Here is a 13,031-nt window from a genome sequence, read left to right on the forward strand (position 1 = left end):
ACACCAATATACTGGAAATCGCGATCAGACAATTGGAATATTATTTTTGGAATAACCCTGATCAAAGGTAAGGACTATCTGACATCAATTTCAGCTTGATCCAAACAATGTTTTCATATTGATCCAGCTGATCAGCGTGTGTAGTGTTCAACACAAATGCCATTACTGGCCATCAAAGCATAAAAAAATTACCCCCCCCCCCCCCCCCCCCCCGCCTTTCATGCATTCATGATGAAACATAATACCTATTATATACATTTGATTTGGAAATAGTAGCATGTCCAGGCAAGAAACGCCAACGCTTATAGTAGAATACACGTAGCGCCCTATAACTCAGATTTTCAGGAATTATCATGGATCACTCCTAAACTATACTTACATTCACCACGGGATAACGCACGAATGTATGCATGAAAAAAGTATCTCATTTTTGCATGTTCGACTGAAGAAAGTCACTGTCAAATGACCATAGTATTGTCTCCATAGCTATAATATAGAATATAAATATAGCTCTCCAAACATAGTGACGCACAGTGAAAATATGCTATGGAAACCTGGCACGTTAGCCACAAGGACCAGGCTAATGGCTGGCGCCCAATGTGTTAAGGTAGGGGTATGGTTGAGGTTAACTTTTTAAGTGAAAATTATGACGAGTTCCATCCTTGCAGCTTGGCCAACAAGTGACGACCATTATCAGTAGTTGAAAAGGACATTATTTAGCTAGTTTACTACAATTCATTTAATTGTTGTGTTTAAAAAAACATCCACAGCAACCGTGACAACTGATGTATCACCTGCTCGCAGTGGTTAAGCCCCAAAGCAACTTATCCCACTGGTCCAACAAACTTGTTTATATTTTAAAGTTTTCTGTATTACGATCCTAACTTGACATATTTCAATGAACAGAAGGCCACGTCCCTCAGCATACTGAGAGCTGGCTGTGCTCAGAGAGACTGCACTCACAGTAAACACTTATAACAAATCAAGTGATCTGCAGCTGACATTCCTAAAATTAACACGCCACAGCAAGCTTTTCTGACATTGATTGATATCATCACTGGTCCTTTAAGGCCCAATTGCTAAACAGGAAGTCGCATTTCACAGAATCTTTGCTGGCTTGATGCCACTGGGCTGAACTGTCCTCCGCTGAAACAGCAAACACTTTATAAAACATCAATGACTTGGAGGTTGTTAATCTGCCATGATAGTAGTACTAAGGTAGAGTAAGTATGATAGTAGTGATAGTAGTACTGCAGTAGTGTAAGTGTGTTAGTAGTGATAGTAGTACTGCAGTAGTGTAAGTGTGATAGTAGTGACAGTAGTACTGTAGTAGTGTAAGTGCGATAGTAGTGACAGTAGTACTGCAGTAGGGTAAGTGTGATAGTAGTGACAGTAGTGATAGTAGTACTGCAGTAGTGTAAGTGTGATAGTAGTGACAGTAGTACTGTAAGTGCGATAGTAGTGACAGTAGTACTGCAGTAGGGTAAGTGTGATAGTAGTGACAGTAGTGATAGTAGTACTGCAGTAGTGTAAGTGTGTTAGTAGTGATAGTAGTACTGCAGTAGTGTAAGTGTGTTAGTAGTGACAGTAGTACTGCAGTAGTGTAAGTGCGATAGTAGTGACAGTACTGCAGTAGTGTAAGTGTGACAGTAGTGACAGTAGTACTGCAGTAGTGTAAGTGTGATAGTAGTGATAGTATTACTGCAGTAGTGTAAAGGTGCTCCCATAGTCGAGCGGACTGTACACAGAGCAGACTCCACGGAGGTCCACTGGACTCTTTGAGCTTTCATAGTCGAGCAGATCTCAGCGGACCTCCGCGGTCTATTTCCTACATGTCTCGCGCCAGTTTACACCTCGCGCCAGTTTGTGTGACACCAAGTGGGCGCCGCGGACGTCCGCGTGTCAGAAAATAGGAGCTTCGCACTTGCACTCTGCTGTGGGTCTGCTTTGACTCCCTTTGAGTCTGCGGGAGTCTGCTCTGTGTACAGTCCGCTCGACTATGGGCGGGCCTTAAGTGTGATAGTAGTGACAGTAGTACTGCAGTAGGGTAAGTGTGATAGTAGTGACAGTAGCACTGCAGTAGTGTAAGTGTGATAGTAGTGACAGTAGCACTGCAGTAGTGTAAGTGTGACAGTAGTGACAGTAGTGGTAGTAGTATTGCAGTAGGGTAAGTGTGACAGTAGTGAAAGTAGTGATATTAGTACTGCAGTAGTGTAAGGAATGCTTACCTTGATGTCTCTGTGCATTTTGCCCTTGTTGTGCAGATAGTACAACCCCTGTGGAGAAGGCAAATACACCAAATGACTCATCAATATCTGGTACATACATATGTCCTATTGGCCTATATGACGTCTGTGTTTAATTGTTTGCCTTCTTCACATTAGCATCAGCATGCGTCTCAATCTTGTGAACTACAGGGGGCAGCGACAGCGACTGCTACCAGACATTGACCTGGGACTTATAGGAACCCAAGGAGGACAACCTACACTACCATAGGCTTACTGCACCTTATGTGGACACTGCGATACTGTGATACTGTGAATAATGTATATTTCAGTGGATACCGTGATACTGTGAATAATGTATACTCAGTAGATAGTAAATTATAACACTACCTCACGCATACTGCACCTTATGTGACACTGTGAATAATGTGAATATTCTTCAGCTAGTCAGATAGTAAATTATATTGACCATATTGACCAAATTGTTTACACTGCCTGTGTTGTTTTTACTACCTGTACACTGTGTTGTTTACTACCTGTACCCCCCCCCCCCCACTCCCCCCCCCCCCATGCTGCTATGATGCCTGAATTTACCCAAGGGGATCAATAAAGGAATATCTTATCTTATCTTATCTTATCACGTAGGGCATGGAGGACACAGGAAAGAGGGACATTCTGAGATGAAAGCACTGAGTAGGAAAGATGCCAACCGTACCTGTAATGTCTCCCGTGACACGTAAGCTATTTGCGACTCAGTGAGTGGCCCGGTTACTGGAAGGAGAGGAGAGAGAAACACAAGCAGAAGGTAAGACGTTGAGTCTCTCAGACACAATCAATCATCTGCCTCTTCCCATTACCCTGTTCGGTCGGGCTACAGGAAAAGACACATCGGACGGTCACGGAGCTGAAATACACATGAAAGCACAAGAGTCGAGAGGAGAAGACGTTGCCTCTGACGTCCTTCCCAGTGGTTAGCAACAGGTGTGCTGATTGATTCCAATCGGTATAAATTAATGGTCCCTTTTCACGGCACCGGGAGTTGTCACAGACGGGTGAAAAGAAACAAACAAGAAGACATACATTATATTGAGCCACATATAAGACCAAGCTGATTATAAGACCACCCTGATTATAAGATCACCCTGATTATAAAACCACCCTGATTATAAGACCCAGATTATAAAACCACCCCGATTATAAAACTACCCTGATTATAAGATCACCCTGATTATAAGACCCAGATTATAAAACCACCCTGATTATAAAACCACCCTGATTATAAGATCACCCTGATTATAAGATCACCCTGATTATAAGACCACCAGACGTGCCACAAAGAAATGGCTAGCCAGTGAAGTATAAAATAGCCACGTCTAGGAAGGAGAGGGTAGGCATGTTTTATGGGGTTGCTATATGTTTTATTATGATGCTCTGTTTTTTATTATGATGATCTATGTTTTATTATGATGCTCTATGTTTTATTATGATGCTCTGTTTTATTATGATTCTCTATGTTATTATGATGTCTGTCCATGTCCAAAATCAGGGACCATGATGGAAATAAGTGCTTGCCCTTTCTCATGTTTTTATCCCTTGGATGCTGTCTTTTTCTCCACAATAAAAATCAATCACCCTGATTATAAGACCCTGATTATAGGACCCTGATTATAAGACCACCCTGATTATAAGACCCTGATTATAAGACCCTGATTATAGGACCCTGATTATAAGACCACCCTGATTATAAGACCCACATTATAAGACCACCCTGATTATAAGATCCTGATTATAAGACCACCCTGATTATAAGACCTTGATTATAAGACCACCCTGATTATAAGATCCTGATTATAAGACCACCCTGATTATAAGACCTTGATTATAAGACAACCCCGATTGCTCTACTGCCCTGTATCACATCGGACTAAAACAAAAATAAAATGTAAACAAAGTGCCTGAGGAGGTGGGGGTTGCGGAGATGTGGGAGGGGCCTGGGGAGGTGGGGGTTGCAGAGATGTGGGAGGGGCCTGGGGACTCTATCTTGGGCAAGTCTCAGCAGCAGCAGCAGGGGTGGATATGTGGGTGGCAGTATCTGACCGGTGGCAGCATTACAGTGGCTTAATGAGGGCTAAAGGATGGGCATTCAGAGCCACATCAACACAGGTTGTGTGGCAGGCACCGCTAAAGACCGAGCGACTCAAACGATTTACCAAGGAAGAAGAGAAAGAAAGAAAACTGACCTTTAAGATGGGGGGGGGGGGGGGGGGGGGGTTGGTTCAGTCTTCTCAAAATAAAAAATTATCTTTCTATTGCTGCTGTCCTCTCCATGCCTTGTTTGGGTCAAGGGGTTTTTGCTCTCAATTATCTTTATTTACATTTACGCTCGTAGGCAGGAACGTATTTGCCAACATTTAGAAGTTAGCAGGCTAAACTGCTAACGTTAACAACTACTAACAACAACATGGTCCCGCCATCTAATCTGCCGCCCTGGCAACAGTGACAGAAACACGAGTTTTGCTTGTTTATTATAGAAATATAAAAACAACGTTTCTGAGAGTATGAGCCAGTCCTATATCCGACAGGACCAGAGTGGTTGAACCGACCGAGGGGCCGACATCTTTAGAGCCCTGCGTCCTTGCCAGCGTTCTGGATTAGAAGCCTTCATGAAGCCTTACTTCGCCCGGTGGATTTGAGTAATAATAATAATACTTTATTTGTATATCACCTTTCATAGAAAAATTGCAGCTCAAAGTGCTTCACAGCAGTAAAAAATACATAAAATGTCATATAAAACATATCAAATGAGCATTATAAAGATAGCAGCAAGGTAAGGCAAATCAAATAATGATTAATAATAATAATAATAATAATAATAATAATAATAATAATAATAATAATAATAATAATAATAATAATAATAATAATAATAATAATAATAATAATAATAATAATAATAATAATAATAATAATAATAATAATAATAATAATGTGATTTCTATAGCGCTATTCTAGAAGAGAAGATGTCCCCCAAACTGCAGAGGTTGGAGTTGGTGGGCTTTGTAGATGAAGACATTAATCACTACCAAAATCCGTTACGCACCTGCTATATCAAATATTACTGCTTGTTTGAAGCTCCATGCAACACTAGAATCCTAGTGATTTGAGGCAGAACATCTAGAGAAATCCTTGTCGCTCTCTTCATAAAACCTTATACCCCCCAAACCTGTAGCCCAACAACTGTCCCCATATGAGTGAGAGTTCACCAGCAATGTTCTCAAATAGAACCGGCGATCATCTCCTTCAGAGAGTTCTAAAGGTCTAGGTTAGACCAAAGTGGTTTGAACCGATCAAGGGACTGACATGGCCATCCTTAATATCCATCTGCTAAATATCCCATCCCACTGAATTGTTATTTCTATTCTAATTAGTGTATATACTTGACCACATATTGCACAGTTGTACAGCCCTGGCCTATTTAAATGTTTTACTTATAACTATATTATATTGTGCTTATATTTAATTGAGTTTATATCCCATCTTATTTTAGTCCACCTCTTTATTTTAGAGTTGTACAGCCCTGGCCTATTTTTTATTTCATAATTCTATTCTATTGTTCTTCTATCTTCATTTAGTTCATATTTCATTTTATTCCACCTTTTTATTTTATTATCTGTCTGTTAATGTTGCACTGAAAATGACCAAAGCATATTCCTTGTATGTCAAAACGACTTGGCAATAAAGACCTCTGTTTCTGATTGTTAGAGCCCCGTGTTCTCACTAAAAACAATCGGTGTAAAGTAGGGATGCTCGATAATTTACTGATACACCGATATTGTCCAACTCTTAATTTCCGATACCGATATCAACCGATACTGATATATGCAGGGTCCCCCCCCCCAAAACGGAATAATTTCAGGTAATTAACATTACATATCTCTTGTTGTGGAATTAACATAACAGTATGCATACTTTTCACAATAAATAAATAAAAATAAAAAATTTTTAAAACAGATACCGATATTTTCCGATATCACATTTTAATGCCAATATCGGCCGATAATATCGGTAGGCCAATAATAACTGACATCCCTAAGGGTAAAACCCGGGGTTTATGTGCTCACCGTGATATATGTCTTGCAAGGATCCTCCTCCGCAGTACTCCATACATATCCATAATTTATCTCGCCTGAAAAGAACGAGGGTAAACAGATCAGGTTAGGATCGATGCATGTCCGAAATGGTCAAACTGAGTGAGGGACAGTTGGAAGATACTGGTGCTGAATTTGAAAACCAAACTCAGTCAAATGTAAATAAATGGAAACATTATTGGTATGAACTGAAAACACATCACTGGTTCTTGTCCCTTTTTTGTGATTTAGGAAAGATGTTAATGTAGGAATTTTTTTTTTTTTTTTTTTTTATAAAAAAAATAAAATACAAAAAGAAATGTAAGAAAAAACATCTGCTTCCACATGGGATTAATATCTAAATCATTACATATTTTATTACACCCCCGGCCCACACATACACCCACCCAATCACCCACCCACACACAAACCATCTCCACCTCCCTGCAAAACCAGCAGGACTCCCGCTCCCTGCTTGCTCATGGTAGCTCTATGCAAACTCTCCTTCTCCAGCTAGCAATTAGGTAGATTGTTAGCTACTGTAGTGCAGAGAGTAGAGGCTTCTCAACTCAGCTTGATGGCACTGCCTTAGTGTGTGTGTGTGTGTGTGTGTGTGTGTGTGTGTGTGTGTGTGTGTGTGTGTGTGTGTGTGTGTGTGTGTGTGTGTGTGTGTGTGTGTGTGTGTGTGTGTGTGTGTGTGTGTGTGTGTGTGTGTGTGTGTCAAATCATAGCGTTTGTTTTATACTGCTTGGAGAATCAGAAGGGTGGGGTTCTCTGCGACAGTGCAATTCGGGTTTTTGAGGTCGATATCCAATATTTGCTCCCACCTGCAGGTGGCTGTAAAGGTTTTTCTTTACATTGGCAGTGTGTGTAACTGGGAGTATTACACACAGTATCACACACAGTATTACACACGGTGTTACACACAGTATCACAGACCCATCTTCTGATTTACAAAAAGCATGCTTTGAAAAAAGAGGCCCATTTATTGCATTGAAGATATTGTTTCACACTGAAATGTAGCGTCTGTGCATTTGATACAGAGATAAACATCATCTGTCTCACAGCACGTATTAGGGCGTGTGTCCATATAGCGTTCTTTACTGGCAGAAGAACGCTGGGGAGCGCTGGCAGAGCGCTGGGGAGTGCTGGGATGAAGCACTTGCAGTGAGAATAAAAAAAACACATCTATGGCAACAATGTAGCCGTCACCAACCAGTGTTGTAGGACTCGAGTCCTGGACTGATTTTCAGCACTCGTGACTCGACTTGAGCACTGATGCCTCGGACTTGGACTTGAGCACTGATGACTCGGACTTGAGCATTGACTGCATTCAGACTCTGAGAAATACAGTTTTTATTTTTTATTTTTGTAATAGGCCCTAATCATTTGGCATACGATATTGATGGCTATATTAATACAGTAACATTATTTAATTTCATGCAAGGGCATGTTTAACACATTGCCCGCCGGGCATAGTGCCCATCTCATACCCCTCTCTGCCACCGTTAAAAGCCTATGGAGATGTTTACCTTCTTTGCAAGGCTATAACTTTTTAAATTGTATTGCTATATTGACATTACTATGGCCCATTCAACATCGATTATCTATCGTTCAGGATGTGGGAACGTTATACTTTTTCATTAATACATTGTTGTGTTAATACCGTCTAGAATATGAGTATGTTTTTAATCTTTTCTGCTGTAATTCCAAAAACGCTAGTTATAGGCCCAAACGCATATGATAGATTATCGATTGCCGTTTCTTTCCCATACACGCTATATAAAAAAATTCAAATGTATATGATCGGTATACATTATGCTTCATCATGCGTGGAGGAAAGGGGGGGGTCGTTATATATATATATTATATATATATATATTTTTTGTGATTCATTTAGATTATAATCGATTCTAACATATTCAAATCGATGCATCGAATCGAACACATTAGAATCGATGCATTTCGATTAATCGATGCATCGTTACACCCCTAACTCAAAAGCATAATTTTTCTCCCTTTGGATTTCAGGCTGTGTTGGCTTGGCTCCGCCCATAAGCACTTTGAGTGACAGTCATCCACACAGTCTGCGACTGGCACAGAGAGAGATAGAGAGAGATTGAGGGGGATACTAATTAATATCGCCGTGGGGGGGGGGGCATAATCCCACGGGACAATGCATTGGTAACTTGTTTCAAATGACAATATATACCTCTGTGATTATTATTGTACGGATCGGAATACGGGCGTGCGCGTGGGAGCATGCGCAAAGATATTACAGTGATATGCTAGTGCTCCCAGCTGCGAGGGAGAGAGAGAGATAGAGAGGGAGAGAGAGAGAGGGACACACTGAGCATTTACACACAACCTGTGTAAATGCTCCGTGTGTGTGAGAGAAGACGGGTCCCTCTCCCTCCCTCTCTCTATCTCTCTCTCCTCTCTCTCGCTCGCTCGTTCTCTGCCTCGCAGTCAAAACCCGTTTGAGGAAGTGTCGGGTTACACTATGCGCTAGAACCCCTCTCTCTCCCTCTCTCTATCTCTCTCTCCTCTCTCTCGCTCGCTCGTTCTCTGCCTCGCAGTCAAAACCCGTTTGAGGAAGTGTCGGGTTACACTATGCGCTACAACCATAGAGCCAATCAGATCACAATCTTCAGCTTCATCAGCTACATGCTACGTCACATTGCGAGTCAAATCAGAATGACCTAATTCACTGGAGGAGATTGTCTCAACTGAATTAGAGCAATCCGCCAATATGGTAATTAGAGACACAGACCCATTGATTGATTGACAGACCCCATATTGCTATAAAACAATGCTAAACACTGGAAAAAGCCATTTATAATGCACAGGACCTTTAAATATAATAATATTTTATTATATACTTATACTTAGTTCCACCTAGGCTTGCCGCGGTAGTCAGTCAGTGATAACGGTGTCATTCTTGTGTTCAGGAATCCACTTGAGTAAATTAATTGCCTAGTGCCCCCTCCCCCCACCGGTCTATACTTTCACTTTCACTTCTAGAGTAGATTTTACTACACGTGAAGCAGAGACATTATTACACAACAATGGCAGAGGATTTATCAATATTCTGGATTTAAACACCGCAGCTCGACTGGAGAGGAGCTCAGAGGACCAGTCCAGACCAGAAAAAGTATGTTTGCGTTTGTTTCTCTCTCTCGGATCAACTGTGAAGGGAAAGTAGCGCGGAACACGTTGGTGTATGCGTGTGTGTGTGTGTGTGTGTGTGTGTGTGTGTGTCTTTCCATTGGTTAACATTATTGGGCGAACAACAAAAACAATGAACATTTTCAGCCTTGTGTAATGACCCTGCTGTGTTACAAACATATCATTAGGGATGGGAATCGAAAACAGGCGAACAGTTAAATACATTTATTTCATAATTTATTATTCTAATTATTCATTAAATATGTCGTTTCTGATTACCAAAAATCATTATTTAAATGTTCCCTTTTTTACATTTTTTTTTTACTATGAACAAACATCGTTTTTATATAAGTACATCAACTGACAAAAAAAATACATACCGTATTAATAATTCTGTTGAAATAATAATTTTAGCAGTGATTTGGACCAAACAATAATACATTTAATATTTTGCCTGCCTGACACCACAGTTCGCCCTTTGCTTTTTATTAGTGTATTCGTGTAGTTATTAGTGTATTTGTGCCCTCATACTGCTCCTGTCTCTTGCGGGTAGACAGGCAGGCAGCTTCGGTGTCAGGTTACAAGCAGAGTGGTAAATATGACTGGGTGTGATTGGTTGTCTGAATATGCGCTCGGCGCACCGCTCTGGAAAGTTCAGAAAGTTTCAACTCTCTAGGCTGTGTGCGGCCGCATAAAAAAGCTGAAAGGCGCTGAAAAAAAAGCCGACTGCAGCGCATTTCCTATAGGCGGCCGCAAGCTCCCTCCCCATTGAAATACATTGAAAAAAGACGCGTGCGGTCATAAATATGAGGCAGGTGGATCCGCGCCCTTAGTCACACGCCAAGTGGTCTGTTTCCAGTCGCAAAGCCCTGGTCCAAACCATATGCATTTGTAGATATCCTCATATCTCCTGTTTTCTGTCTTGTACATTAGATATCTTCATCTCTGTTTTCCATGGTGTTCTTGTATACTATACATGCTGAGTACTACTATATACTATACTATTCACAGCGACTATTACAGTATATATACTACTACTTAGTGTAAGTTAGGGCTGGGCAATTAATCAATATTATCGATTAATTCGAATTAATGATTTAGGACGATTTTGAAAATTTTAAATATATTAAAAAAAAAATTTAAAATTTAAATTTAAGAGTCACCTTTTATTTTACAAAAAGTGATGTTTGGTGAAAGTTAGATTTGCACTTTATTAATCCCAATAGGGAAATTCATTCTTGTTTGATCAAGAGTAACCTTTTATATATATATATATATATATATATATATATATATATATATATATATATATATATATATATATATATATATATATATATATATAGTATTATTTAAAAAAATGTAAGTGAAGATTGGTGAAAGTTAGGTTTGCACTTCAATCCCAATAGCGACATTCATCTCGGTTTGATACGTTTTTTTTGTGTCAAATAAAAACAAAGGTTATTTGAATGATTTCCTTGGCGTATCTAGTTTTCAAGAGATTTTTTTTATTAAAATCGTAAATCGGATTTAAAAAAAATAATAATCAGGGATTTTATTTTTAGGCCATATCGCCTAGCCCTAGTGTAAGTATATGGTACATATGAGTACTCAGTGTGTTTGGTATATTATACCAAACACACTGAGTACTCATATGTACCATATACACTAAGTACTAGCCTATTATGTACTATAAACAGTAGAGTACAGTTAGATTTATACTAGAAGTTAGCCACGCCCCTTGAATCTAAGACAATTCAGCGGACCTCAAATGTCTTAGGTAAAACAAATTCTAATATAATATTTTGTGGTAATCAAAAAATATATATTTAATGAATACTTGGAATATTAAATGATGAAATAAATTGATTTCAAAAGACCCTCAGCCATGCATGAAATAACATAGAAAATGAATATGCGTAATTTTTTACCCATGTTGAGCATTAGAAGGGTAGTGATACAAAAAAATGTTTTATGAATAAGGATTTGTGATGAACAAGTTAACTGAGGAATACCTGGAATACTGGATCATGGAACAAATTTATTGCAAAGATATAGAAAATACAAACTCACTCTGGTCACTTTTGACCCATGTTGCACATCAAAGGGTTAAGGGAGCGGTTCTGGGGGTTGAGTTTTAGGGTAACCCTCCCGAGAACACTGGATAGTTTTTAGTTTGTTTTTGGTTCAGTTCTGGAGCGACAGAAGAGAGAAGGATAACTAATTAATTTATCCATTATGATGGATCTAACATTGTCTTTCTTGTACTGTAGCTCAGCTAATCTAAGAGTGTGGTTATAGTCATATTGATATAAGATTACATTTTTCTCCCAAATATCGGTATCTTCCCCCAAAAACCCAGTATCGGTCAGGCTCAACTCTCCAAGAACGTGTGTGAAAACCCCCCTCCCAATGTTTAGACACTACATTACCTTTAGATTCAGATGCATTTAGCATTTTTTTAAGTTTGCATTTTTGTACCTCATTGTCTGCATTTTTGTACCGCATTGCCTGCATTTTTACTTCATTGTACTTAGGTTGTACTTTAGCTTGTATATTTTATATATGTATAATGTTTTTTTTTACTGTATGAAGCACATTCTCAGGAGGCTCATATAGAACCAAGCATTTCACTGTAATGTACCTGTACTTTATACGTGACAAATAAAACAAAACTTGAAACTTGAGGATTGTAGCTAAATAAACAGCTGTGTCTCCTCCTCCCAGCGTGATGAATCAGGCCAGAGGGGCAGGTGGTGCTGAGAGGCAGGTGGAGGCCTGCGTCCTCTTACCTCAGGTAGCTGCCGAAGTAGGCCACTATGTTGGAATGCTTGCAGTCCTTCATCATCACAATCTCCTGCTGCACCACCGCAAAGTCTTCCCCTGAGGAAGAGGAAGACGCCACAAGGTGAGTGGGCAGCACTGCCGTAGGAGGCAAACATTTACACACAAACATATACACACAAACACACACACACACACACACACACACACACACACACACACACACACACACACACACACACACACACACACACACACACACACACACACACACACACACACACACACACACACACACACACACACACACACACACACACACACACACACACACAAACACACATTTACACACAAACACACATTTACACAAACACATGGCTTTATTTTGGTCCACATAATTCACAAAGTGGCAAGGAAGGGACACAAAGTGTTTTGAACGCAGTCAAGATAAACGGTAAATGGTTGCATTTATATAGCAGCTTTTATCCAAAGAGCTTTACAATTTGTTCCTCACATTCACCCATTCACTCACACACCGACAGCAGAGGCGACCGTGCAAGGTGCCGACCTGCTCATCGGGAGCGGTTATGGGGTTGTGTCTTGCTCAAGGACACTTCAACACACTGCCCCGGGAGGAGCGGGAATCGAACCGGGAACCTCCAGATTACCAGATGACTCCTCTACCTCCTATGCCACTGTCACCCCAGATATTCAGAAAACTCCCGGT

The 13,031-nt window shown here is 40.1% G+C and overlaps 1 protein-coding gene across 4 annotated transcripts in view; it reads right to left on the reverse strand.

The window, feature by feature from the left end:
* The window catches only part of map4k3a (mitogen-activated protein kinase kinase kinase kinase 3a), a 459,102-nt gene that overhangs the window by 227,046 nt on the left and 219,025 nt on the right, over window positions 1-13,031 (reverse strand). For all 4 annotated transcript variants that reach the window (XM_084319042.1, XM_084319041.1, XM_084319040.1 and 1 more), the window contains exons 3-6: window positions 12,313-12,403; window positions 6,347-6,411; window positions 2,941-2,996; window positions 2,229-2,276 (exon numbers count right to left, since the gene is read on the reverse strand). In XM_084319042.1, coding sequence (XP_084175168.1) covers window positions 2,229-2,276; window positions 2,941-2,996; window positions 6,347-6,411; window positions 12,313-12,403 — 260 coding nt within the window. The remainder of the gene's footprint in view (window positions 1-2,228; window positions 2,277-2,940; window positions 2,997-6,346; window positions 6,412-12,312; window positions 12,404-13,031) is intronic.

The sequence above is a fragment of the Notolepis coatsorum genome (assembly GCF_963971535.1).
Source record: "Notolepis coatsorum genome assembly, chromosome: 7".
NCBI lineage: Eukaryota > Metazoa > Chordata > Actinopteri > Aulopiformes > Paralepididae > Notolepis > Notolepis coatsorum.